The sequence below is a fragment of the Protopterus annectens genome, chromosome 8.part0 (genome assembly GCF_019279795.1).
Source record: "Protopterus annectens isolate FY-2018-M chromosome 8.part0, PAN1.0, whole genome shotgun sequence".
Classification (NCBI taxonomy): Eukaryota; Metazoa; Chordata; order Ceratodontiformes; family Protopteridae; genus Protopterus; species Protopterus annectens.
In genome coordinates, this window is record NC_056741.1 from 1,751,162,647 (window position 1) to 1,751,189,025 (window position 26,379).

General features: G+C 39.3%; 1 protein-coding gene across 1 annotated transcript in view; it reads left to right on the forward strand.

Annotated features, from left to right (window-relative positions):
• The window catches only part of LOC122808556 (N-lysine methyltransferase setd6-like), a 171,882-nt gene that overhangs the window by 24,346 nt on the left and 121,157 nt on the right, over positions 1–26,379 (forward strand). Inside the window, exon 2 of the mRNA XM_044079511.1 lies at positions 5,991–6,086. Coding sequence (XP_043935446.1) covers positions 5,991–6,086 — 96 coding nt within the window. The remainder of the gene's footprint in view (positions 1–5,990; positions 6,087–26,379) is intronic.

The following is a 26,379-nucleotide window of genomic DNA, read 5'->3' on the forward strand; positions in this document are numbered from 1 at the left end:
GTGTTGGGTTACGTGATTGACATGGCAGGATATGTAGGGGTGGGCTTGCCTGCACAAATGTGTTCCTCCAGTTTGTACTTTCTCTTGTGTGCAGTGCCATGATTCTTTCAAAGCTTTTTGAATTGAAAGTAGCAGTACTACCACCCCAGAAGTCTTGCATACTTGCCAGTTTGTGATGGAAGAATTTGGGGTTACTATGTAGTAAAGTAACATTGTGAAAATCTATTGTGTGATCTTTGTACAGGGGCTTGGCACACAAAGCCCTGAGTGGTGGTGTAAACTGTGGATGAGCCCATAATATTCATGTCTTACACTGGTTTCATATGTATGGTTGTAAAACTGTGCACTTCAGTGATCATTGGTATAATACGGAGTTAGTTATTATACCCACCTTTCCTTATACAAAATTGTGATCCCAAGTTTAAACAAAAAAATGTGTATTTAGGACACCAGTTCAGAAATGAGATAGTGCACGAGTCAGATGAGGTAAGGAATGGAATGTGTCATGGTTTTGGACTAATTAAAGCATTTACATTGACCATAACTAACATTTTCAAATTTGCTGCAACAGTAATGGAAGTAATGCAGATATACTTCTATCTTCACAGGCAGATCTGTAGGAGTCTTCAGGTTTTTAGCTGCTTATGCACTTCCCCAGATGTAATGTTTTAACCCCTTTAATGCTTATTAAGATGTTGTCAAATGACATAAACATTACAAACATGTTACTTGTTTTTGTGAAGTCTTCATTACAGTGTAATAAAGGAGAGATCACATGCCATACATTACCCAAGAACAAGGAAACAAGAATCCTTATCTTTAAAGAAATACTCGCATGTGCTGTATTCCCGTTTTGCTGAAACATAAGTATACCTTATGATGTAGTCATCCCATGAAGGTAGCACTGCTTTAGTTCTAGCTTGTCACTGATCAACTGTACATCATAACAAGTTAAGACTTAACACTTTTTTGGAACTTTTCAGTCTTGAGTCTGCTGGAACAGTCCTCTTCCATATCTCAATGTCTTGATAAAATTACTGTTTTTTCATCTTGTCATCTTTGGATCATTTTTAGAATGGTTCTACTTGCTCCTCTTGTTGGAAACTCTTCCAGCTGATTAATCTCTGTATATAACTCCAGATTCTCCATCTTCATATAAACAATAATGGACCTGGTTAATGTGGCTTTAGTTTTCACTTCACCTCCTGGTTGTTGATGCTGACAATGTTGCTGGATTCTATTGGTTTCCTCTCTGAAACCAAGTCTCCTGGAATGTTTGATTTGCTTTTTCTTCCTCATTAATCAATTTATTTGACCCTGTCTTGATTTTCGGCATCAGCAAAGAAGCGGTCTTTTTCCTGTTGGCAGAGAGAGAGAGAGATTGAATCCTTCCCTGTATTTGAATATTTCTGCAGTCTAGAAATGCTTACCAAAAACTTTTGCTAATTCTACTCTCTGAATTATCTTTGGTTTGCAGGACCTCCTCTTCAAGTTGTAACACACAACTGTGGTATTGTCTATGACATCAACAAACAAGGAGGAAGCAAGTCTTAACTCCCTCTGCAGACTTGTCTTGTTAGCTTTGGATATAGCTTCACATCACACTGTCACTCCACAGGCATCCTACATTCTGTCAGAGCAAAATTGTGTGGCAGACAAGCTGAGCAGGACAAGGGTAAACCTTCACAAATAGAAATTACATCAGGGGGCTTCCAAGATGTGATCCATCTGTGGAGTTCTCTGGTAGAGCTCTTTGTTCAAAGAGGAGGTAATCGGCTAGGAATATTGTGCGCCAGGATTCTATGCAAGAAGGCCTGTAAGACGGATGCCTTTTCTTTTCTTTAAACAGGAATCTTTCTGTATGCTTTTTCACCCTTAGGGTTAAGAGATGAAGTAGTGGTTAAGGTGGTTACCTGATAGACACAAGGTACAAGGTGCGATTCTCACCTTTGAAAACAATTGGCTAGGCTTAAAATGACCCACAAGAGTATCTACCCTAGTAGTTAGCAATGAACCTTTCCACCAACATCCAAGGTACATCTGAAGATTTGTAAGGAATCCCCCAAATTCATTGTGCTGACTCCCTTCTGGACAAGGCATTCTTGGTTCTCCCTTCTCTTGGAAATGGAGAGGGGCAGTTACTACAAACTTCCTCACAGAAGGATGATCTCACACAAGAACAGGAATGTTTGATAGACCCCCAACACCAGTCAACTTTTGCTGACTGCCTGAATTGGATGATATGTCTTAATTCCTTTTAGGCACCTTTTTACTGAGGGATATGTAGCGATTACTAATGGAAGCAAGAAAACCAGCTACTAGAAAATCTTGCATTAGCAAATGGAAAAGTTTTTTCTAGTCTGTGCTAACAACAACATAACCAGCACTCATTCAGGGCTAGTTTTCTGTTTTTACAATAGAGTTTCTATCGTGTGGCCTTTCTTATTCCTCTATCATGGTTTAGTTATTCTGCCAATTCAGCATGTTTGTCCATGGATCCTCCTCTTTTAAAGCATTCTTTTATCATAATGTTTTTGAAAGGGGTTTTACAGAAGATGCCTCCAAGATAACTGGTGTCCCCATTTTTGGATCTTAATTTTAGCTTAGAGAAGCTAACATTTTCTCCATTTGAAACCACTAACTTGGCTGACTCGTTCTTAACATGGAAAACAGTTTTACTGATTGCTGTGTCTATTGCAGAAAGGGTATTTGAGTTGCAAGCTCTTATGACGAATCATCCCTATCTCATTTTCCACATGAACAGGGTTTTTTTGATAATCAATTCTTCTTTTATGCCTAAAGTGGCATCCAAGTTTAATTTAAGCCAAGCTGTCCATCTCACCACTTTCCATCCTGAACCCAAAAGTGTGGGTGAGAGGATACTTCACACCTTGGATGTCCACAGACAATGCTAGTGCTGACTGAGTTAACTCTTTCAGATCTTCTGATGAATTGTTCATTTCTCTTGAAGGTAAGAAGGAACAAACTTGTCAGTCCCATATGATTGTCTAAGGCTATTCCAGGTAAAGTCAAGGCCCCACTCTACCAGTGCCTTGGCTTCATCTGTAGCTTTTTGGAACGGGTTGGATTCTAGAAGCTGCAACTTGTCCCTCTATATATTTTTTTTACAAAGCACTATAATCTTGATTCCTTCTGTAGGTCTAGATCAGGCTTTGCAAGGACCATTCTCCAGAGGCATCTGGACTGTCCTCTTCCTCTCTTTCAAATATGTAAGCTAGGGTAATTTATCTGTATAGCTAAGACGACTGCAGGACTGATCAATACAATGATCATATTAACAGTAGATGTTCAAATGGTCACTGTAGCAGTAGCCATGCCATACTTTCATCTCTTGTTTTTTGGTGTGGCATTTTATACCGGGATGTGTGTGTGTGTATTTATGTATTTTCTTCCTCCTAGCATTGTCCTTTTCAGGGCTCAGCCTCCCATTTCTGTTGGCAGGTAAACACTGAAGGGCTTGGTGCCCAAACCTGGGTGACACAGTGGTTAATGTTGCCTCACAGCAAAAGGTTCTCCAGTTCGATTATTGGTTGGGGTGCCTTCTGTGCGGAGTCTGCGTGTCCTCCCTACGTTCACTTGGATTTCCTCCGGGTACTCCAATTTCCTCCCACATTCCAAAGACACGTGTCTTGAGAGTTTCTCCCAAGGCTTCTGCTGAAAATAGGCTCTGTCCTAGTCGGACTTTCTTGGTCAACAAATGTGAAATAAAAAAAAATTTTAAAAAACTTGTGTTTTATTCAGCTTAGCTTGAGTTGCCTAATAGTTTGGGCACGTGGAAGGTGCCTTGAAGCTTAGGAAAGTGGCTTTGTGTTCTGTACTTGGCAGGCTGTATCCCATATAGCAAAGGCTACTGCAGCAGTGATCATTCTAACGTTTACTGTTATGGGAAGTTTCTTTATACTGCTGTACTTTTTATAAATAATGTCAATGTAGTGTCATAAAGAAATGATGCTGTTAATATGAAAACAAAATAATTGTAGAATATAATTACTGGACAAAACTGACAAAAGTGAAATTCTATGATCAGTGTTTACTGCTTGAAGAATTTTAGTATGTATAGCAAGAAATGATATAAACAGTTGTGTAAGTAGTTATTTGTTTTACAATGTAAATGTTTTGCCTATATTTAAAGTTGCAGTAAAAATATTAAAATTCTATTTGCTAAATGACCCCATTTTCTAGTAGTTCTGTTATGATGTGTAATAACATTCTATTTCTTAGCAATTCAAAATGGAATTCCCCTTCATATTACATTTATTTCAACATTTAGTAAAATGCCACACACAGTGTTGTGAATTCAGCATTGCTAAAGTTTTGTTGAACTTCATGCTTGGATCTTTTATGCTTCATTTAGGGCCACACAAGGCATTTTACATTTTAGTTTTACATAGATTCCCCTTGTGTGTTACACATTTTAATAGGCTTCACAGGTTTATTTTTCCTTTTATATTTAATTGCCTAATACAGCTACCTGAAGCTAGTAGCAAATAACAAATGCTGTGGTGATCAAGACATGCCCTGGTATACAGAAGGAATCCCTCTGTTTGTGTCAAGATCTGTGGCCAAAAGAGACTGTTTCCATGAATGCAGGAAATACAATTCAGCGATGTGATTAGCAGCAATGAGGAAAAATGTCATCTGCTAATTTGCGCATCTCTGAATTGCATGATTTTATTTTTTTTATTTATTTACATTTGTTGACCGGGAAACTCCGACTGGACACGGGTCCTTTTTCAGCAGAGGCCCAGGGAGAAAAGATCCATAATAAAAATGGCAGTTAAAAACAATTTAATTACAAGTTACAAGAAGTATAGGTAGGTTTTGTTTAACAATAGTAGTAAACAGTTATAGTTCAAAATTAAATTAGGTATTTAGTTAAATGGTACAACACTTGTATCAGTGGTGCCCTAAAGACTAGCAAGCATTTTAATAGCTGAGCTAGCAGCTATTACCCTTGAATAACAGTGGCTAAGATTACAGCTGAGATATAGGTTTACAAGCAATGTATTTGGCTGCAATCCGAAGGTGGTGATACTCCTAGTACTAATCAGCACTTTTCCTGTGGTAAGCACCTCTGAGGGCTCTTGCATTGTATTGGCACAGGTACCCTCATTACCTCTTGCTTGCCACAGAATTTCATCATTCCTCTCTCCCTCCCTTACCTGGGCTCAAACTGTCTGACACCTACAGCTGGGTGTGGAGATTGAGGATGCTGGTGGAGTACCATACTGCTGCCGGGGAGTGTTCCCTAACACTCTGCCCACCCCACTACAGCCTTACAAGCTCTGCATTTGCTGACGGTGGGAGGTGCATGCAAGCTTCCAATCATGCTCAGCCTCCAGATCAAGCAGTATACTTTTTACACAGTGGAGCTTACCTGGATTTTAATGCTACTATTGCAGCAAGCCTAGGCAGCACCCCACCATATGGGTGAGTCAGCCTTAGCCACTCATTCCCATCTGGTCCACCCAGTGCCTGTGCCATTGAACCTGTGTCATCTGAGGAGTAGTAAGGGCTTTATACCTCTGTGGCATAATGGGCTATATATACATAAAACTTGAAGTTGTGCACATTTCATTGTAAAGTAGGCTTTCAAAAGTTATTCTTGTATGGACATTGTAGTTTTAAAACAGTTACATTGTTGCTGTCAACTGCTTCTATAAACAAAGATAATGTATTATTGCAGCATAAAGCCAGTGTTGATATTGTATGACAGCAGCCTGATGAAATCTGCATTCATTTGAGAGAGAGAGAGAGCAAGGAGTACAGATTTCATCATAGAAAATGTGATTTTTTTTTGTTTTAATGCTTCATCTGTTACTGCTTCCCTCTGTTTTTTGAGAGAAATATTGGCTAGAACATAGTAAAAAAAAAAAAAAAAAACGGACACATTCTGTATATTTGGAAGTAATTTCATGGTACAATTATCACTTCTTATATAAGATTATACCATCATTCTCTTTTTATAGCTGGAGACCGATAAAAGCACTGACAACCTCACCAACGATTCTCTAATCCATTTTCTAAACTGGTGTGAAAAAGTGGGAGTGGTGATTAGTCCTAAGGTAGGTAAATACAAGTGACTAGATATGTCAGTGAGATTTGGTAATTGCGTAGCCTTTGCCAGAAAAAAATAGTGATATTGTGGCTCTGGATTATTTGAGGTTCATTATCATTGCTGCGAAGATTCTGTGGAGTATGGTTGCCATTTTGTTTTATGATTGGAAACTTATTATTATACCATGACCCCCCCAAAACGTGCACGCTGATTGGCCAGCGTGCACATTGTAAATCGAGTTATACTAATGGAAAAAGGTCCGGTCGCCCGGACTTTTTCCCATTAGTATAACTCTACTTTTAAAACACTGTCTCGCTATGTTAAATGGGTTTAACATAGCGAGACAGCTTTAAAATAAGCAACGGAGATCTCCGTTGCTTATTTTAAAGCTGTCTCGCTATGCTAAACCCATTTAACATAGCGAGACAGGTTTAAAAAAAAAAGCAATGGAGAAAGCAAGATCTCCGTTGCTTTTTACTGTTTCGCTATGTTAAATGGGTTTAACATAGCGAGACAGTTTTAAAATAAGCAACGGACATCTCCGTTGCTTATTTTAAAACTGTCTCGCTATGTTAAACCTATTTAACATAGCGAAAACAGTATAAAAAAAGCAACGGAGATCTTGCTTTCTCCGTTGCTTTTGCCCACAGCTCTGATATACTGCGCAGGCGCGCAGTACATCAGAACTGCCGCGGATGCCAGACATCTGCGGAAGGGCAGTAAACAGGCATTATACTATGCCATTATTTAAGAAAAGTAATAGTTTCTTTTCTTAAATAATGTCATATAATAGCAATAACCACTTCTGGGTGTGGGTAATGCTGTATGCCCACGGTTGGCTTTGTTTGGTCGAGGCGAAGCCCTCGGGACCAAACCACGCCAACCGTGGGTAAATCCAGCATTACCCACACCCAGGTGTGGGTTATTGCTATATTATTGTGGTTACGTTTTTTAGTTCTGTAGAAATTACTTTTTTGGTGGGGGGCAGATCTTTTAACAGTAGTTAACAAATAAGCATATATTATACACAGAATCAGCTATGGTCACTTTCAGACAAAAAGGATACTTTTTTATTGTCAATTGCTATTTGCATGATGTTTTGAATTCTTATTTACTGTACCTAAAGTACTGTCTTATGAGACAAAGTCCCCCCCCCCCAAATAAAAGGCATTGAAAGGGTTGAGTTTCTCTTTATAGTATCTTTTTTTTTACTTTTGAAAGTGCTAAGAAGTAAGTTTTGATCACACTTTTTGTTACCAGTCTTGATGATCCAGCTGCTGTTAAGAGGTTCCTTATTTTTACCTTCTTACCCACTGCCAGTAGTATAAAACCACCAAGTTGTGAAAGCAGTTCTAGGCAGAAATTTTATTGTTTTAGAATAGCTTAGCAGCACAGAGTAAAGCCTGATAGACAGCTACAACCTTTTTGTACATGAAGCAGTATTTTGAAAAATTCCTTCCAATTTACTTGCTGCATTTTAACATCTCACACTGCACAGGTTCTCATGACTTCATCTCTGCAGTCACACAAGCAAGACTGTGTTCATTATGGAACAAAGAACAAAACCAGGTCAAATTGTAATTGTTTGTTTCATAACAAAGCAGTACTATGAGCCTTATCTAGCTTGCAGCATACAGTTGCTGTAAACACGTTTCTCGTCTGAAATAGAGAAATCCGTTTTGTCAGTTGTAATATCTGAAATAATTGTATTAGAGAAAATCCATTTTGACATTTGATATTTCAGTTTTATACTTAAGCAGCTACGTCACCATTCTGTGACTACATTTTGCCCCGTATCCTGTTATGGGGTGTGGATGGATGTCTAGTGTTAGCAGGTTGTCAGATTATGTCCATTTCTGATTACTGTTAGTACCTTAACTCTCCTTTTGAATGGTCCTTTGTGAGTAATGTGGTATGTGGCAGCACCAGTCCTTTTAATACCTCCATGACCTCCAGTTCACATAGAGTTGCAGTATAGTTTCATAAGAATGGAAGGCTGATTTCCACCAGATAGTATTCCAACATCTCCCTGCGTGGGAGTTTGCTAGTATGAGAGACTGCAACTGCTTTAAACAGTGCTTAGTTTTGTGCTTAATATGAAAGAAGGGATAAGTGTTTTGTTATGGAAAGGTTATCCATCCTATTAGTTGGTTTTGTACATATATTATCTAATGTTAAGTCAATATTTGCATTTGTCGACAAGGAAAAATGCATCAGTTGTTGTTGTCTTTCGGCTTTTCCCAGTTAGGGGTCGCCACAGCGGAACTCTGGTCCGCTAATGATTGGCAGTAGATTTTGACAAACGCTGAGGTGCCAGCTTGACGTTCAACCTTCAATGAAGGCACGCCCATTTACGCATGTCTTTCGAACGCCCACCCAACCGTGGGGAGGACATGCAGACTCCACACAGAAGGCACTCCCCGCACTCCAGCCGAGAATCGAACGGGAGAACCTCTTGCTGTGAGGCAACAATGCAACCGCTGCACCACCGCAGATAAAGAAGGAAAAATGCATCAGTAATAAGTTGAAAGTGAATGTCGATGGAACACAATGCATATGCCAGGAAGCAGCCTCTGCAAGTGCAAAATCTAAATAAGTGTTTTTGCAGAGACGAGCCCTCCTGAACCCCCACACCCTCTACTAATTATATATATATATATATATATATATATATATATATATATATATATATATATATATATATATATATATATTTACACCAACTCTGAGATTGCACAAAATCAGGAAAAGGGGGATATTCTCAAACCCCGAGAATTGTGCAGTCTCTCACATCTGTCAACGTATCTGTTTAATTGACCAAAAGCAGACGACTAAACAGAAGTCAACCAAATACATTTTAAGCCTAACCATCTCCACTCACTCGTGTGCGTGTGTGTATTCTAGGGAGCATTGTTTCTTTAAAATGGTGAACCTTGTATCATTCCCATTCTGTATTGATTTATAAAATTTAGTACACATCTGAGTAATGTACTTTTTCTCCTGTTTGCACTGATTTTGATGGATTTGTTAAAGCAATGGCCATTTTTCAAAGCAAAGTTGATTATTTCACTTTCCAAGACTTTTGGCTTCTGTGTTGTGGGCAGTATCTGGCTAACAGTGTTTTAGGCAGCTTGGGCTCATTTGACCTTACATGATATGATGCTGTGAGAAAACAGCAACTACTGCATGTCACATCCTTCCTTGATATGGAAGAACTAGCATCAAACCTTTACATTTTAGTCATTTGTTCTGTTTCAGCTCAGTCTAAATGAACAGTTGCTCTTTGAAAAGAAATACAAAAAAATGTCTTCTAGTCTCATTCTGTCCTTCTAAGGCAAATAATGCAGAGATTAAGAGAAACATTAAACTTGCAGAAAACTTTGTGAAGTATGACCAGAGAATTAAAAGTAGCCATAAACATTTACATATTTGGCCTGAAGTGCTTGCATGTTTGTATGTGTATTTGGGCTAGCTGCACCAGAAAAGTAACGCATGTCCTAGTATGTAGGCATACCTGGGTGTAAGGTCCTTCAGCAAGGTGGAGCTGGCAAACGGTGGATGCATTGCACTTAATTCCAATGTCTGACGTGTAAGTTTGTGTTTACAGAGCTGGTGAATGACTAAATAACTTTAGTTACCAGTAGGTTAGATGGAGACGGCACAACGATAGACACATTTGATGTCTGAATCGTGTGCGCTAATCCAATAGACCAACGTTGGTCCCCATTGTTTATCAGGGTGCTGTTGTCAGATCCTTAAGAGTTGAAGCATTTGTTAAATGGGGTGGCCCAGACATTCTTACTTGATGTTTGAAGCTGGGATTACAGGGCCCCCTTATCCACATGCTACCTAGGTGCAGGGCAGAAGTGGATTGTGGGTTGGATAGGGCTACTGTTTGAGTTGGAGGAGTTCTGTGGTACATTAATGCTGTGATATAGTTGGAGCTATGTAGCAGTTGTACATTTACCCTGCTCCTCATTTACAACAGAACATCGTGTAGAATTTAATCTACCAAAATGATGGTCACAATTTGTAATTCAAATTTTTGTGTTAATTTCTCGTATGATGTAAAAGGGCATTCCTTTTCACAGAAGTTCTTGAATGACTTTGCTCATAAGCTGTCCCCTTGGCAAAATGTCCATAATATGTTTTGGTATCCTTTTACACCTAAGCAAATCACACCCACAGAGGCCACTGTTTTAAAGACTTAAGTCTTACAGGTACTGACAAACTGAAATGTTTTGGTGTCCTAGTGCAGAGCATTGTGATAGCTTTCTTGCCTACCTGTAGGAGTTTGTTTAAAAATATGCTTATCTTAATTACCTGAGAAGGAAGGACCAAGCTGTATGTGGTGGTTTTGTTTCCAGTCAATTTTTCTACCTTACATAAGAAAAGAAAATCAAAACGGTGCAGGCCTAGTCTCTGTGGCTTGGATACAGACAGTATAGGGAGTATCTACATATTTTTTTAGCCTTGTGCAAATGTATATTAATTCAAAGAAAATAAAACTATACAGCTAGCTATTAAGCAGTAACTCACAAGTGGATGTGGGTGTAAGTGGTTAGATCAAGAAGGCAAAGCCAGACGTGGATAAATCCTGATATACCCACACACACTCATGGGTTATTGCTTTTATACAGTGACATTATTTAAGAAAGAAATTGCTTATTTTTCTTAAAAAAAAATGTCTTTGTATAATGGCACCATAGTGTTCCTCCTTGTTGTTTCCTATTCTTCCGTGTTTTCTGATGTACTGCATTAGCGTATGGCAGTTATGTTTATTTGCTTGTACAGTACATCAGTGGTGTTGAAGACGAGCAACAGAGAAAAGAGAATATCCGTCGCTCTTTTTAGCGTACATTTTCTGAAGAGCAAATGTAACAATCCACAGTTGGCTAAGAATCGGTCGAGGTCAAAAAAAATCACCCAACACATATAAATCACCACCCAACACACACAAATCACATTTTTTATGATTGTTAATTGCTTTCTTCCACATGGGACTTCATCAGAATGTAAAAAAATATTGTTCATTCCAGCTTTTTGTACTCTTCTAGCTCCCCTCCAGGACAACCAATACAAATTTATTCTTCAGTTAACATTTAACCAATCATATTTGTTGTATAATTAACCATTTGCTTCTATAGCTTATTACGTAGTCTGTGAAGTATGCTTGTTAATGATACCATGTCATTCAAGCCTGGGGATCTTGCTGCATTTAACCTAAGTTGCTATATCGACTCTTTTTTTTTTTTTCTTCTATTATGTTATACCATGGTCCTCCCTTTGAATCCCATTCAATTTTTTTTCAAAACCAAGAATTTGTATCCATCAAAATTCTTACATGATCACTTGAGTTACACTAGGGTGCCGTTTAGGTCTCCCCTCTTAATATCCTACAAGTGTTTATAAATTCTTGTACACAAAGCTCTACTAGTTTGCTCCACATAATAAATGGAATGACCAGGTGTAACACGCCTACTGAACTTGTGTGTCCATGGCTGTGTATTGTAATGTTGACATTTTTGTAGTATTAAAGATTCAGTCTACATGATGTATAAGCATTGTTGGCATCTGCCACATTTTAAATGTTGTCTTAGTCACACTTTCTAACATACTCTTTCTTTCAGTTATTTCAGTTATTCAAGAGAGGGTTAAGCTTTGTACCCACATGCAAATTGTTGGCTTGAAAAAGACTTGTGTCGAAAGCGCTTGCCGTTTTTTATAATAAAAGTATTGCATTTTAGAATCCGCCTAACGCTTGTTTTTGAAGTTGATGTTCTACAAGCATTGTTAGACAGAGTTTTACTTTTAAAAGTTATCAGGACTTATTTGTGAGCAGCTTGGGTTGCCCATTTGAGCTTGGAGCTGAACAGCTGGAACTGTGTTTTGGAATTATCTTTTTAACTTTGCTTTGATAAGCAAGGTGTGCCTATCGTTGGTGGTTTAAGCTGAACAGCGTGGAACACTGCACTCTGACATTAACAACAGAATACAGGTACTGTGTGTATAAAACTGACCTTTGCATTTTCCGTATTGAGGCAATATTTGTGCTGTCTGCATAAGTGGCCCTTCTCAGTTATTTTGTTTTTACATTTCGTTATACGTGGAAGGACCTTTTGTGGTGTGTTTGGTAGCATTTTGTGGTTAAGTTTTTAAATAATTGAAATTTCAACTGAAATGATGATTTTGGTGTTGGCCAACAATTTTATTATGTTTGAAGGTGAATATTGCATTCAAAAAACAGGAGTGGCCAAGGGGCAGGGTGTGCATGCTTTTTGCAAACATTATTGTGTATTTTTTGGGAAAGACATTTTGTATTCTACTCTGAATACATGAATTGCATTTCTGGATACTTGGTTCTTGGGCGACATATTTTTGCTGTGGACAGGAACAATAGATTAGATTTTTTTTTTGGTATTTCAGCCGTACTATATCTTTTTAAAGTTTACACCCAAGTCTAAGGTAGCAATGAACTTCTTAGATGCGCACATTTTAAAAGACAGTGACAATCAATACTTTGTATCGAACAGTCACAGAAAGGAGACATTTTCTGACTCTTGCTTGCACTATGATGGTATGAATCCTAAACATCAGAAAGGGTCATTAGTAAAAGGGCAGATGGTCCGGGTAGCGAGAATGGCATTGGAGGAAGGAGTGTTCCTGCAGGAAATTAATTTCGTAGTCAAGCTATTTAGTGATAGAGGTTATCCTGAAGAATTCATTTTACCAATCCTTGATGTGGCAATTTTGAAAAGGATCCACGGGGAATATATACCATTGCTAGGGATGAACACCAATAACTTGGTGGAAATAAAAATTTAAAAAAAAACAAAGAGTGGTTTGAAAAAGCTGTTGTATATAGGATTTAATGAGATTAATGTGGGATAGTTGCTTTATTTCCACTGATGATATTTTTTTAAGGGGCATGTTGGTAGTAACCCTTAAACAGGGGTGTAGCTAGGATTTTCAAATTTGTACTCGCAGCTCTCAAACTGCTACCCTCCCTCCCCAGCCAAGCTACGGCCATTCTCGTAATTCATGGTTCGCTCTTTTAGTGTCGATGAAGAGGCATTCGCTGTAATGCCTCTTCAGTAATATAATATAGATTCACTCAAACTCGGTTCCTTGAATTGAAAATGAACCTGAAAGTCAGTTCTTTGAAAAATGCAGCATGGTAGTTGGGGTAGAGGATTTATGCTTTTGTTTTCTGTAACTAAGGTACAAGTTTTGAGCTTGAGTAAATTGCTAACCACCTGCTACCCCTAACTAAGGTGTTTCATTCACACACACACCCCTACCCTACCTCTTAGTGCAAGAAATATGGACAAAACCTAAAATAAACAGGGACAGATATTAAATAATGCTCTTGTGAACTTAGAAAGTTGCTAGAATAACAGGATTTGTGCTAGTATGATTTTTTCTGAAGGACATGAAGTCTGAAACTCAAATGTCTGTCATTATTTAACAACTTCAGCCTTCAATGATTTTCTAGAAAATCACAAAATTTATAAGGAACAGACAAAAAATATGGGGCAAAAATCTGGACATTCTGCAAAATTTGAACAGTTGAGAGGTATGCTACCTACATACCACACACACACACACACACACACACACACACACACACAAATACCACACGCACACACAAATACCTCTCAACCTCTTAGAGCAACAAACTCGTAAATAAAACTGAGGCAAAGGCCCAAAAATAAGGACATTTTTTAAAATGTTGCTCTTATAAACTTAGAAAGATAATAGAATAGTAGTAGGTCTTGCATTAGTACGAATTTTCTGAAAGGTAAGAAATCTGAAACTCAAATGTCTGCCATTATTTTATAACTTCAGTCTTTAATGATTTGCCATTAATTTGCCAGAAAACGGACCAAAAATGTGATGCAAAAATATAAAATTGCCAGACAATACAGCTGGGAACCTGTCAAAGAAGGGACGCCATTTTAATATGAGCACAGTTAACTTGAGCAGCTGACAAAATTAGAGAATCTACATGCATTTCTGAAATAAAAGTAATGTATAACTCTGATCATTACAATTATTTATAAAAGTAAACCCTCCACGTTTTCTTCCAAAATTGCTATTTTGCGGAGAGATTATTAGGGGGAGAACAACATTTTGAGGCAAAATTGGGGACAGTTGAGAGGTTTGGATATTCCTAATTCTATAAAGCGATTTATTTGCACATACCTCTCAGCCTCTTAATGCAGGAAATCTGGACAAGGCCAAATATATTGGGGGAACATACAAACAGTATTAAAAATTGATCTTGTATAAACTTAAGACAGTTGATAGAATATCGGGTCTTGCTTTAGCATGCATTTTTCTGAAGATTATGACGTCTGAAACTTAACGTTGGTCATTATTTAGTGACTTCATTCCTAAATGATTTGCCAGAAAAGTTTTATTTTGCATTTTACAGCACGAACTCCAATAAATATCTGATAAACAAAGCAATGCAGTCTCACAATGAAACTAGACTTAGCATTAAAACTTCTCTGCCCTTGAAACTCACATTCATTGAAACAGCATTGAAACCCACATTCAAAGAAAATACATTTTGCCAGTGGCAGATAAAGATTAACTTTGGGCTGTTTTCAAATCATAGGCCCCTTGCACACGAAACATACACGTGTTCTTTGATACACCTTCCTGATTGTATTAAATTATATTCCTTGTACAATACAGTATAGTTGTTAGAGACCGTTTTAAATTTATTGTTTTGAACATTTTTCCAGTAAACAATGAAACAAAATGCATGCACCAATAATGACAAAACAGCCCAATTCATAACATTTCCATCATAAAAGTCTACTCAAACTTCTACAGTCCACCAGTATCAGTAAATATGCACAATCTCTGAACTAGTAAAAGCCATCTATATAATTCCCCATTAAAGAAATCTGTAACTAATGAAGAGGCTGCTGCTAGCAAACAACTTTATATTTCATGGTTTCATCTACAAATAAAGTGCCTGTTGCCCTTGAGGCATAAATTGCCTACGTTGCATTAAAAACAATGATACGCTAGTAATATTGCAGTAGGGAATGGATGGCAAACTGATAACAGGTTCATAGTTACTACTAGATATCTTCGTCAAAACGGACTACAGCATCCACCCCCCTTTACAACACAGTACAGTATCAGCAATGCATCTACCTACTGTGGGAGAACAACCCACAGCCTTCTGCATCAAAAGCAAGTACACTACCTGTTGTGCTGTTAACAGTACAAGCAGACTCGGTATAAGCAGCACTAAACTTTAGTTCCCCTGCAGCTCTCAGCTCCTTGTAAAATGTCGACACTCAGCTGTATCTCTGAACTTTGCAGCACAAGAAATCTGGAAAAAGCCAACATTTATTGGGGGGGGGGACAAAAGCCCAAAAAACAGGAAACATTTTAAACATTGCTTGTATAATTTTGGAAAGTTGCTAGAATAAAATGGTGTGTTATCACCATGCATGTCTTGAACCCAGAACCATATGCACTACAGTCAGTGCAACATACCACTATGCTAAATCAGCAGTTTGAAAAATAGGAAGACAAACTTAATGGCTATCATTTAGATAGCTCTCAACCTCTTAGCACAAAAAACCTGGACAAACAACAAAAACAGTAATGGGGGAATACAACTTCAGTTCTCACTTCTCACCATAGCTCACAACTGTTAGAAAAACAAATCTGAACAAGGTTCAGAAATGGTGGTGGTTAGGGACTTTAGGCTCTTCTTACCCTGAAGCAAAGGTACAGGGTTTGAGCCTGAACACCTATAGCCAGCAGGTGTATTATGTGGGGGCATTTTCACACAGAGACACCTTACCTGATAATCCATTTGCGATTTTCTTCCACTCACTCACTACTGCACATTTCCCACTCGGAGCCAGCCAGACATGACATGAGCTCACTTCTGACTGCCTGGTATGTTCCTTAAAGGAGCCAACACTGTTTAAAAAAGAAAAAATATGTATGTACGTTTTTTTAAAAAAAGCTACCCCCTCTTCTAAAGAAGTTGTACTGAAATCAGTACAGTGCCTATGCCTCCAGATGACAGGAATATTAAGGATATGTTAAAAAGTGGGAATAAGACAAAGTTGGGAGATTCCCACAATGCCTGTAAATTATGGAGGCTGAATCTTTATATCCATTAAAATTCTCACACAATTGCTTGTGTTTCACTAGGGTGCTGTTTAAGTCTCGTACAAGTGTTCATAAGTTCTTATATGCAAAGCTCTATTAGTTTTCTCCACATAATACTTGGAACATGCCCCACAGACACAATCCAGTGCACCCATGTAAAACACATCCATACAGAAAAACAGCTTGTGATAGATACTTAAGTGTAGTCAGAAGAAAATTGGTATTTCTTAAAACAAGCAGAATTCTTAACTCTAAAGAAATGAGTTCAGTAGCATTTTTGAAGGGATGTAGCTGTTACTTAGTATACTGTATCTGAGGTCAGTATTTCTTGGCTTAAAGGAAAACTCTACCTTAGAACTCAAAAAACATATTTTTTCATTGTATCTTTGTTTTTGAGCTATTTTATTGCCTCAAAATCAATCTAAGTGCTTATTTTACAATTTGAATGTGTTTCTCTCAAAATGGCGGATGATGGGGCCTGCCTTGGTAACGTGTTCTTATTTTCTTGCTTTCCTTCCTTCCTCCCAGAAAACATTTCAAGTCCTCTTTATATGACTCATGCCAGACATAAGGAAGTGGTGCTGTTTTGTCTTGCCATTAAAATATAATGGCAGGACTGTGAAACACTGTCATCTAAACACACCTTCTGTAAAAGAACTGCTTCTCTGTTTACCTGACTGAGCCTAATTTATCTGTCTGCCAGAGCTTGTTCTATGCTATATATAGCTGTTGGCTACTTGCAGCAAAAAAAGCAGATAAAAAACAGTTTTTTGTAAGAGGAGTCTTTTGTAGTCCTAACAAACTTGATAAACCCTTGCTGTACATTTACAAGTCACAAACAGTAGGACTGTAAACCTAGTCTGTCTGCTACTTTCCAATGCCTTCAGTGGTACGATTTTTCTCTCTCTCGTGAATGATGCAGACTTAAAATGTGCTTTACTAGTTCCTCAATTATTCCTGTCATGTTCCCCCTCTTTTTTTCTATTTCATATTTATTTATACTTTGGTAACCAGGAAAGTGAACTGGTCCCAGGACCCTTTTCAGCCACAACATAAGCTACACTGGCAAAGATAATAACAATTATTAAATGCACTTATCAATACAAATAAAAAACACTGACAAAGACATTGACCAAGATTACATGTGGAACACATAGCCAATATGTGACAGTGACCAAGTAAATCATTGAGCAACATTTACTAGGATGTATACATTAATAATGCTCAACTATACTATGTTATAAATAATTCCTTGCATGCATACATATCGCACACACACATACGTGCGCGCACACACACACACACACACACACACACACACACACACACACAGTGTGCGTGCTTGTGGTTCTGTACACGTGTATGTATATAAAGTACATGTGTGCAAAAGCGTGTGTGTGTGTGTGTATATATGCATTTAAACACAGTTAAGTACTTCTGATTTCCTTTTCTTAGTGATGTTCATCGTGTTACACTGCTGCAGTCATTACACTTGGGTTATCCTGCCGTCAGGCGGTCCCGCAGTTGGCCTTAGTTCCAAAGTCTTGGTCCGGCGTTGGTTGCTGTCGCTTCTTCCCTGCCGTCAGTGCGCCAGGGGTATATAAGATGCATCCGACGCCATTTTCTTCCTTGCCGCGCGGTGCCCAAAGCAGAAGCAGTTCGCAAGTGCCGGTTAACCGACTCCTGAGATTTTTGAAGTCAAATTTCAGATCTGAAGTCTTCAATAAAGCTAAGTACCCCATTGGGGAAACTTTTTTCTTGCTTCAGACCGATGTCAGAAAAAGTTAATAATTGTATTTCTTGTGGGAAGCAAATACCTCATAAAGACTTCCACTCTTACTGTATTCCATGCCTAGGCCCTGATCACGACGTCACTAGTGTCGGTTTTGTGCTAGACGCACTATAAAAAGACGTTTTGATTTTGCTTTGCACTACTTTGGCCGAAGGTTCAATTATACAATGCCATCGGATCAGCCGACGACCTCAATACCGAAAAAACGCAAAGACAGGCATCCGAGGTCCAAAACCGACGACGAAACCTCTTCTAGGCCAGTCACCGGTTCTCAGTGAGGCGCTTTCGCAGCCCCTGACACCCGCTACCTCAGAGCCACAGGCCACTTCCGACTCCCACGTGGAGACATCTAGGCCTCTGGAAACTCAAGGTATTGGGCCTACGGAAACTAATCCCTCAGATGGGTCCGGAGCCGCTGAGCAGGCATCAGCTTCTGAGGGTGTTTTCAGACCTTCACAACTTACCATTAAAACAACAGCCAAGACAAAGGTACCATTAAAGACAAATAAACAAGTACAGCATTCTCCTGGACAGTCCTCCATGCCTAAGAAACAGATGCTTAAAGTGGCCGAAGACCTCATTACTCTAATTAGGGGTTCCCATCCAGGCGTAGGCAGGATACAGACTATGACTCCTCTGATCAGGTTTCCATTTTCTCTGATTCCTCTTCAGACCAGGGATACTCTCTACCCCCCCTATGAGGACTCTGATGCTGAAGAATCTATCCCTTCAGCCTCTCCTCCTGAGGATTATTCTTTTCGGGATACTTTACGTACCATGAGGGAGCATTTCCATTGTGAAAGCCAGGATTACTCAGAATCCAAGAAAAGGCTCAGGGATTTCCTCTTATTGCCTCAACACAGGCCCCTGGCTATTCTGCCTGTGCTAGATATTGTGGATGATGTGTTCTCTGAATCCAGTTTATCTCCTGACTCTTTGCCCCCTGCTCCAGCCAAGCCAGATAGGTATTATAGAGCCCCTGACTCTCAAGTTTCTTTACAAAAACCCTTCTGCTGATCAGAAACTATTTCCCAGGGTCCAAAAAGGGTTAAGGCTTCCATTGCAAAAAATCCAGTACCCTCTGGCAGAGATTCCAGAGCTTTGGATAGATGGGGGAAGAAAGTATACACTTCTGCAACTTTAGCAGTAAGAGCTTTAAATTGCCAGTTTCACATGCTTAAGTACCAACAACATTTAATGGCTCAGTTAAAACAGAAAATGCTTGCAAGCACAGAAGCTCCTGATTGTAAAGAAATGCAGGATTTATTGCATGCAGTTGAACAGATGGGAAAACATACTCTGCAATGTGGTTTTGATTCTTTAGAGGCCTCTTGTAGAGCCGCGGTTACAGGTTCTGTGATTCGAAGACATGCTTGGTTAAAAGAACAAAGTTTACCTGATCATGTTAAGGCAAAATTATTGGATGCTCCTTTACAGCATGATACTTTGTTTGGTGTTAAGGCAGAAGAGGTGTTAAAGAAAATGGAGGATAAAGCTAAATCTATGCAAACAGTCAAGGATTTCTTACAGGTACAGCCACCTCAGTTTAGCAGAAATTGGCCAACAAAGAATTGGTCCTTTCCAGTGTCAGACAGGCCACAGAGAGGCAGATACAGATGCCCAAGAGGCAGATCTCAACCCCAAGGCTCAAACAGAAAACGACAGTGGGGCACCTCAACCCCAAAAGGTGGTGAGGACATGTCTCAACCTTACAGGAAGCAGTCGCAATGACTTTCCCCTTCGTACGCCAAGCACGTCCCTTTTGGAAGCCCCCTTAGGGGGAAAACTAGCACTTTTTTCTTAAAACTGGCAAACAGTCTCCCAAGACAAATGGGTCCTGAATATTGTGTCTCAAGGTTACAGATTCCACTTTCATACTTTACCAAGGCTAAAAGGAATGCCAGACCTGCCACAAAATCAATGGGCAGAGGCACAAAAACAAATTTCAGCCCTCATGGACATGAGAGCTATTCAAAAAAGTACCACAACAGGAACAAGGACAAGGATTTTACTCAAGACTCTTCCTGGTCCCCAGAAAGGACAAGGCTTGGAGGCCCATACTACACCTTTCAGTTCCGAATACTTACCTGGATATTCCGAAATTCAAAATGTTGACATTACAGCAGCTTCTACCGATGCTGGGCAAGAAGGCTTGGCTTGTAACTCTGGACCTTAAAGAGGCATACCTGCATGTCCCTATCAGACAAAATTGCAGAAGATACCTCAGATTCAAAGCTGGTACAATGCACTACCAATTCTCTGCACTGCCCTTTGGCTTATCTACTGCGCCCAGGGTCTTCACAAAGTGCCTGGCACCAGTAATTGCATTTTGCAGACAAAAAGGAATTCAAATATATCCATACCTGGACGACTGCCTCATTCAAGCAGAGACAAAGGACATTCTTCTACTGCATCTGGCATTTGTAAAAAGGTTGCTAATTTCTCTAGGGTACACAGTAAATGAAAAGAAGTCAAAACTAGTGCCCTCGCAACAGATTATATTCCTGGGTGCCAGCTTATATACAACGGCCCAGATGGCTTACCTCATGCCAGACAAACAAGTTCAACTAACTCAATATTTTCAATTGCTGGCAAGAAAGTCCCATCTCCCTGCAAGAAAAATTCTGCAGGCCCTGGGATTCATGGCATCCTGCATACTACTAATACCATAGACAAGACTGCATATGAGGAAATTACAATGGTACCTGAAAAGTGTTTGGACTCAACACTCTCTCAGTTTAGAAGCAGTAATACCAATGATTCCCTGCCTACAACAGGAGTTTCGATGGTGGGCACAGGCATGTCACCTAAACAAGGGTCAGCCTTTTACCAACCCACAGCCAGGCAAACTCTAACAACAGATGCTTCAGATTACACCTGGGGAGCACACATGGCAGGAAAATGCATTCAGGGCAAGTGGACCACAGACCAGATGCATCTTCACATCAATCAAAAAGAGATGTTGGCTGTTCAAAATGCCCTAACAGCTTTCAAGGACCTTCTACATCCAGGACAATTACTACTAAAGACAGACAACACCACAGTAATGTGGTACATAAACAAGCAAGGGGGCACTCATTCTTATCCCCTATGCAGGCAAGCCATGACCTTGTGGAACACAGCTCTAACGTATCAAGTTCACCTGCAAGCACAATTCCTGTCAGGAAAGAAAAATACTCTGGCAGACTATCTAAACAGAAATATCATGGACCCTCACGAATGGAAATTGAATCCACAAATCTTCAGCATGGTAACACAAAAGTGCGGATGCCCAGACATGGATCTTTTTGCCTCCCCACTGAATTGCCAGCTACAAAAATTCTGCACAAGGACTTATCACAAACAAGAATGGAAAGTGGATGCTCTTCTGTTCAGCTGGAAAAACCTAAAGGTTTATGCCTTCCCGCCACTGCCTCTCCTTTTAAAGGTACTCCTAAAAGCCAGACAAGAAAAAACACAGATGATCCTGATTGCTCCAGACTGGCCACTCCAGACTGGCCACGCCAGCACTGGTACCCTATCTTAAGGAACTTGGCTCAAGGCCCACCATGGATTTTGCCTCAAATTCCACACCTTCTGACTCAACAAAACAATCAGATCCTGCATGGTCAGCTCAAAACCCTAAACCTGGCTGCATGGCAGATACATTAGTCAAACAGACAACACCTCTCTCTAAAGCCGTTATGGATGTCATTTTGGAGGCCAGGAGGCCTAGCACCAGGAAAGCTTACTCAGAAAAATGGAAGAGATTCTGTGCCTGGAACCAGGCTCAAAGCCTTGACCCTCTTGTTCCAAACATTCATCAGATTTTACAATACTTAACGGAGATGCTGGCCAGAGGCCTATCCTTCTCATCAATTAAGATCCACGCCTCTGCCATTTCAGCACATTACAACACAGATCCTCCTTTATTCTCTCATCTTTATTCTCATAAAGCAGTACCTCAGAGGGGCTAAAAACATAAGACCGCCCCGGAGAGCACCAACACCAACTTGGGACCTCAATTTCGTTTTGGAAAAACTGACCCTACCACCTTTTGAGCCAGCCAATACAGACGATCTAAAATTTTTATGATGGAAAATAGCTCTGCTCCTGGCAGTAACTTCAGCACGAAGAGTCTCAGAGCTACAGGCATTAATGGCAGTGGAACCTTTTATAATTTTTCATCAGGACAGGGTATCTTTAATTACAAACCCTACCATTATGCCAAAGGTGGTATCTAGTGTGACTCTTAACCAAACCATCCATTTGCCAACTTTTTATCCAAACCCCCAGAATAAAAGGGAGAAACTTCTGCATTCTTTTGGACATACACAGGCAGCTACACTTCTACTTGGACAAAACAAAGGCTTTCAGGAAAACTGAGCAACTGATTGTAGCATATGCTGCAGGATCACAGGGCAAGGCTATCTCAAAGCAGACTATATCCAAATGGATAGGACACTGTATTTGGTACTGCTACACACAGTATGGAAAATCAGTCCCAAATAACATTAGACCACATTCCACCAGGGCAACAGCCACTTCAACAGCCTTTCTCAGAGGAGTACCTACCAAGGAAATTTTGGAGGCTGCAACTTGAGTTCAGTGCACACCTTTACCAAACATTACCACCTGCCTCTTTACTCTAAATCCAGACCAGGATTTGCCACTGCAGTTCTGCAGGGCCTCATAGCCAATCCTAACTCTTATTTATAGACCAGCCACCCAACCTCAGCTTTGGGATTCTACCCAAGTGTAATGACTGCAGCAGTGTAACACGTTGAACATAGTACAGTTTTGTACCTACCATAAATGTAGATGTTCGAGTGTTCACACTGCTGCAGTCCAGGTTACCCTCCCTTCATCCCCTCTGAACTAGCTGGACTTATCTATACCTTTCTATCCTATACAACCTTTGGGGTGTATTTGCTGGTAACTGAAGGTATTGTTTTTATTGTATATTTTTGATTAGCAATATGTATTGCCTACCTACTTGGGGGCACCTGACATCTGGGGCAAGAAAAACTGAAGAAAATGGCGTCGGATGCATCTTGTATACCCCTGGCTCACTGACGTCAGGGAAGAAGCGACAGCAACCGACGCCAGACCAAGACTTTGGAACTCAGGCCGACTGCGGGACCGCCTGATGGCAGGAGAACCCAAACGTAATGACTGCAGCAATGTGAACACTTGAACATCTACATTTATGGTATGTACAAAACTGTACTTTTCTTAATGCAAGGGCACATAGTAAATGTATGTTGAAGTAAATTCAGCTGTATATTATGGTTGCTTACTGACAATGCAAGGACTGACTCATTCATTGGGAATCTCTTACAGTGGATCTGCATGTACCAGATATGCACCCCCCCTCTGGAAGGATGTCACACAAAGCATAAAAGAGATTTTTTATGAACCGCATCAGTGCACCTAGTTAATAGGATTGCCACCTGACTCTTTCTGCAGTTCTGGCCTGTGTGTGTGGTGGGGGGGGGGGGGGGGGCTTGAAAATGGTAAATGCATTTATACTTTACAAGAAAAAAATATTTACTGACTTTTCACTAAATGTCACAGAAATCTTTGCTACTACTCTTAAGTTATCATAGCGCAAACTATTATAAATAACATTTAAAGCTTAGAATTTCAATAATTTCAATACAGTGTTGCTGCTTATGTAAATTTGTCAGAAGAGTTGACAATTGCCTTTAAACCCATGACTGATCTAATTGCTTTGTTTTGCTATGAAAGGGGAGTGTTAAGTTCTTCTCATCTCTGCAGTAAAAACAGTGGAAACAATTCCGCAGCTTTCTTTCTCTTTTTATATCAGTTGCTGTCTTCCTGACATTAGCAGGATTAATTACCCATCTAAGACTGACAGCAGTACCTGACAGGGTAAACTACAGATTTAACTGTGTCTATGATATGCCATGCAGGTGGAGACGAATTTCTCTGCAAAGTATGTGAGAAGTTGAGTTTAAAAAAAAAAAAGTAGGCTGCCTTTCTCTTCCTTTGACTCCAATGCAAGGAAATAAAAGTTTTAAAAACTACAAGCAAGTTTCTGGTGTATACACAATGCTGGAACCATATTGTAGGGAGAAAAGAAACCTAACGATTGAGTTAAATTGAATGAGAGGGTGGAGTTTTCCTTTAAGCAGAAATTGCCAAGTTTCCGCGATATTTAATTTAAAACGAGTTGCACATCGGTGATTACACATCAGTGAGGCAATCTCACATTTAAGTCAGTAAAAAGCATTCCACTACATTTCTTATGCAAAAAGCCATTCACTCACTTTTGGAAGCTACAAATTTATTCACTTGAGCTTAAAGTAATCTAGTATTCAGAATAGTTTTGTTTGAAAAAAAATACTTTCTTTTATCTATTATTATATTCCTTTTTATCTAGTTTGTTCCCTACTGCTTAACTAACTTTAAAGTTATTAAATAATTTAAGTGGCAAATTAAATAAAAAAAAGAAAAGAAAAAAAGCTAGCATGTGCATGGCCAGTGAAGTGAAGGGTTACACAGAAGAAAGTATGTTAGCTGCCATCACTTCTTAAAGCCAGAAAGGATCATACCGTATATGACTTTGCAAGTCCATATCTGATTAAGCTGAGATACTAACCACGTAATCAGAAAAAAGGGGGCTTTGATAACACCAATCATCTTGGTGCCTGCGCTCAGAATAGAAAGCAACTTATGTCCTTGAAGTCATCTGTGAGGGAAGGTGTTTTACTTAGTGAATTAGCTAGGAACACAAGTGAATTAGCTAGGAACACTGACAATTTTTTCTGAAGTGTTAAGCTTCATTGACCCACCAGCCTTGACTAGTAGAAGTGAAATGTCAAATGTCATGTTTCTAATGTTTCTACTTGAGATTGTATGTTTCAAGTTTCTTGGATTTAAGCTGTATTCATAAGCAGGTTGGCCTGTGTTTTTTTTTTTTTTTTTTTTATGTGTAGTTACAGTTGGATCGCATTTGTGTTCTCTGTTTACAAATGTATGTGCTTCTATTTCATCATTTGTATAACATTCTTTCTGATACTCTGTCATTGGATTATATGGAAACCTTCCTGGGATTTCCCACCAGCTGAATATTATAATAATATTAGTTGTCAGATACAAGTAAATAAATTAGGATAAGTGGATACAGAAGTACTTAATTAGAAGAGTGAGTGAGTGGTTTTTAATGTCTTCTGCAGGAATATATCCATTTGAAGTTCTAAGATAATAAAACCGATATGCACCGTCTTTCTTTTCTTTTTTTTGTCTTGATTCAGATAATTGCAGGACAGTCTCAGCTGGTGGTCTATGTTTTTTGAATCTTCTCTTAGAATTATATTTTTAGATTCTGTACATGCATCGGTGTCCTACTGATGATTGCAAACTAGGTAACATAATTACTTCAGTAGTTGCCGGAGTTCTGCAAGATGATCGGCAAAACTTTACATGTTGTGTAGCAGTAATGACCATGCCTTAGGTTCATAGGTAAGTACTAGGCTAGCTGCCCTTGCGGGCCTTTTAAGTCTAGCCAGTTTCCAGTGCTTGAATTAACCCATCCCATTTGGTGTTAGATTAGCCTTACCCATCCCGTGGTCAATACTTAGATAATTTGAGAAGACCTGTGTGTTGGATAAATCATTTAGGAGTTGCCTTTGTCTGTTAATAGTACAGTTCTGGAGCAGATGTTCTAGTACTCGTCTATACATCCAAGTTGTGCTTGAATATGTGCAGTGATTAGCTTTGTTTTACATGGATGGGGAGTCTGTTGCAAAGCAGTGTCATCATCTGAGAGGTATACCTGTCCCTCCAAATTGTTCTGTTTATGTTGCAGATGAGGTTTAGATCCCTAGTCTGAATATTTCTGATGCCGCTTGACTTGCTGATTTGCAGTAGTAAATCCATCAGTTTTGGGTCAGAAGATGCCTTGTATGCCAGAGGTCACTGGATACAGAGTGTAGTGACAAGGGTTTGAGACAGTCCATCTGATGGGTGTTCAGTGGTTTTTAAAAAAAAAAAAAAAAAAAGCACCAGTTATGGTTACAAATTAACTACGCAATATAATAACATTTAAATATGTAGGGACAGTGAGACAGATGTCTTAACGCTTGACCTGTACATCTCTACTAATGTAAAAAAAAAAAAAAACTGTTCTGTAGCAGTCTTCTAAGGGGCATGTCCAGGCACTTTACACCTCACCTATATGACCCAACTTTGAATGCAGTGTTGCATTGTATAGCCTTCAGACAAGCTAGCTGAATCAACTTGAAAAGATGCAGAAATTTCTAATTAGGAACAAAGTCTTCACCTATATATGATGTAATTTTGAATGTCGTATTCCATTGTGTAGCCTTCAAAATTGAAAATCTTGAATATT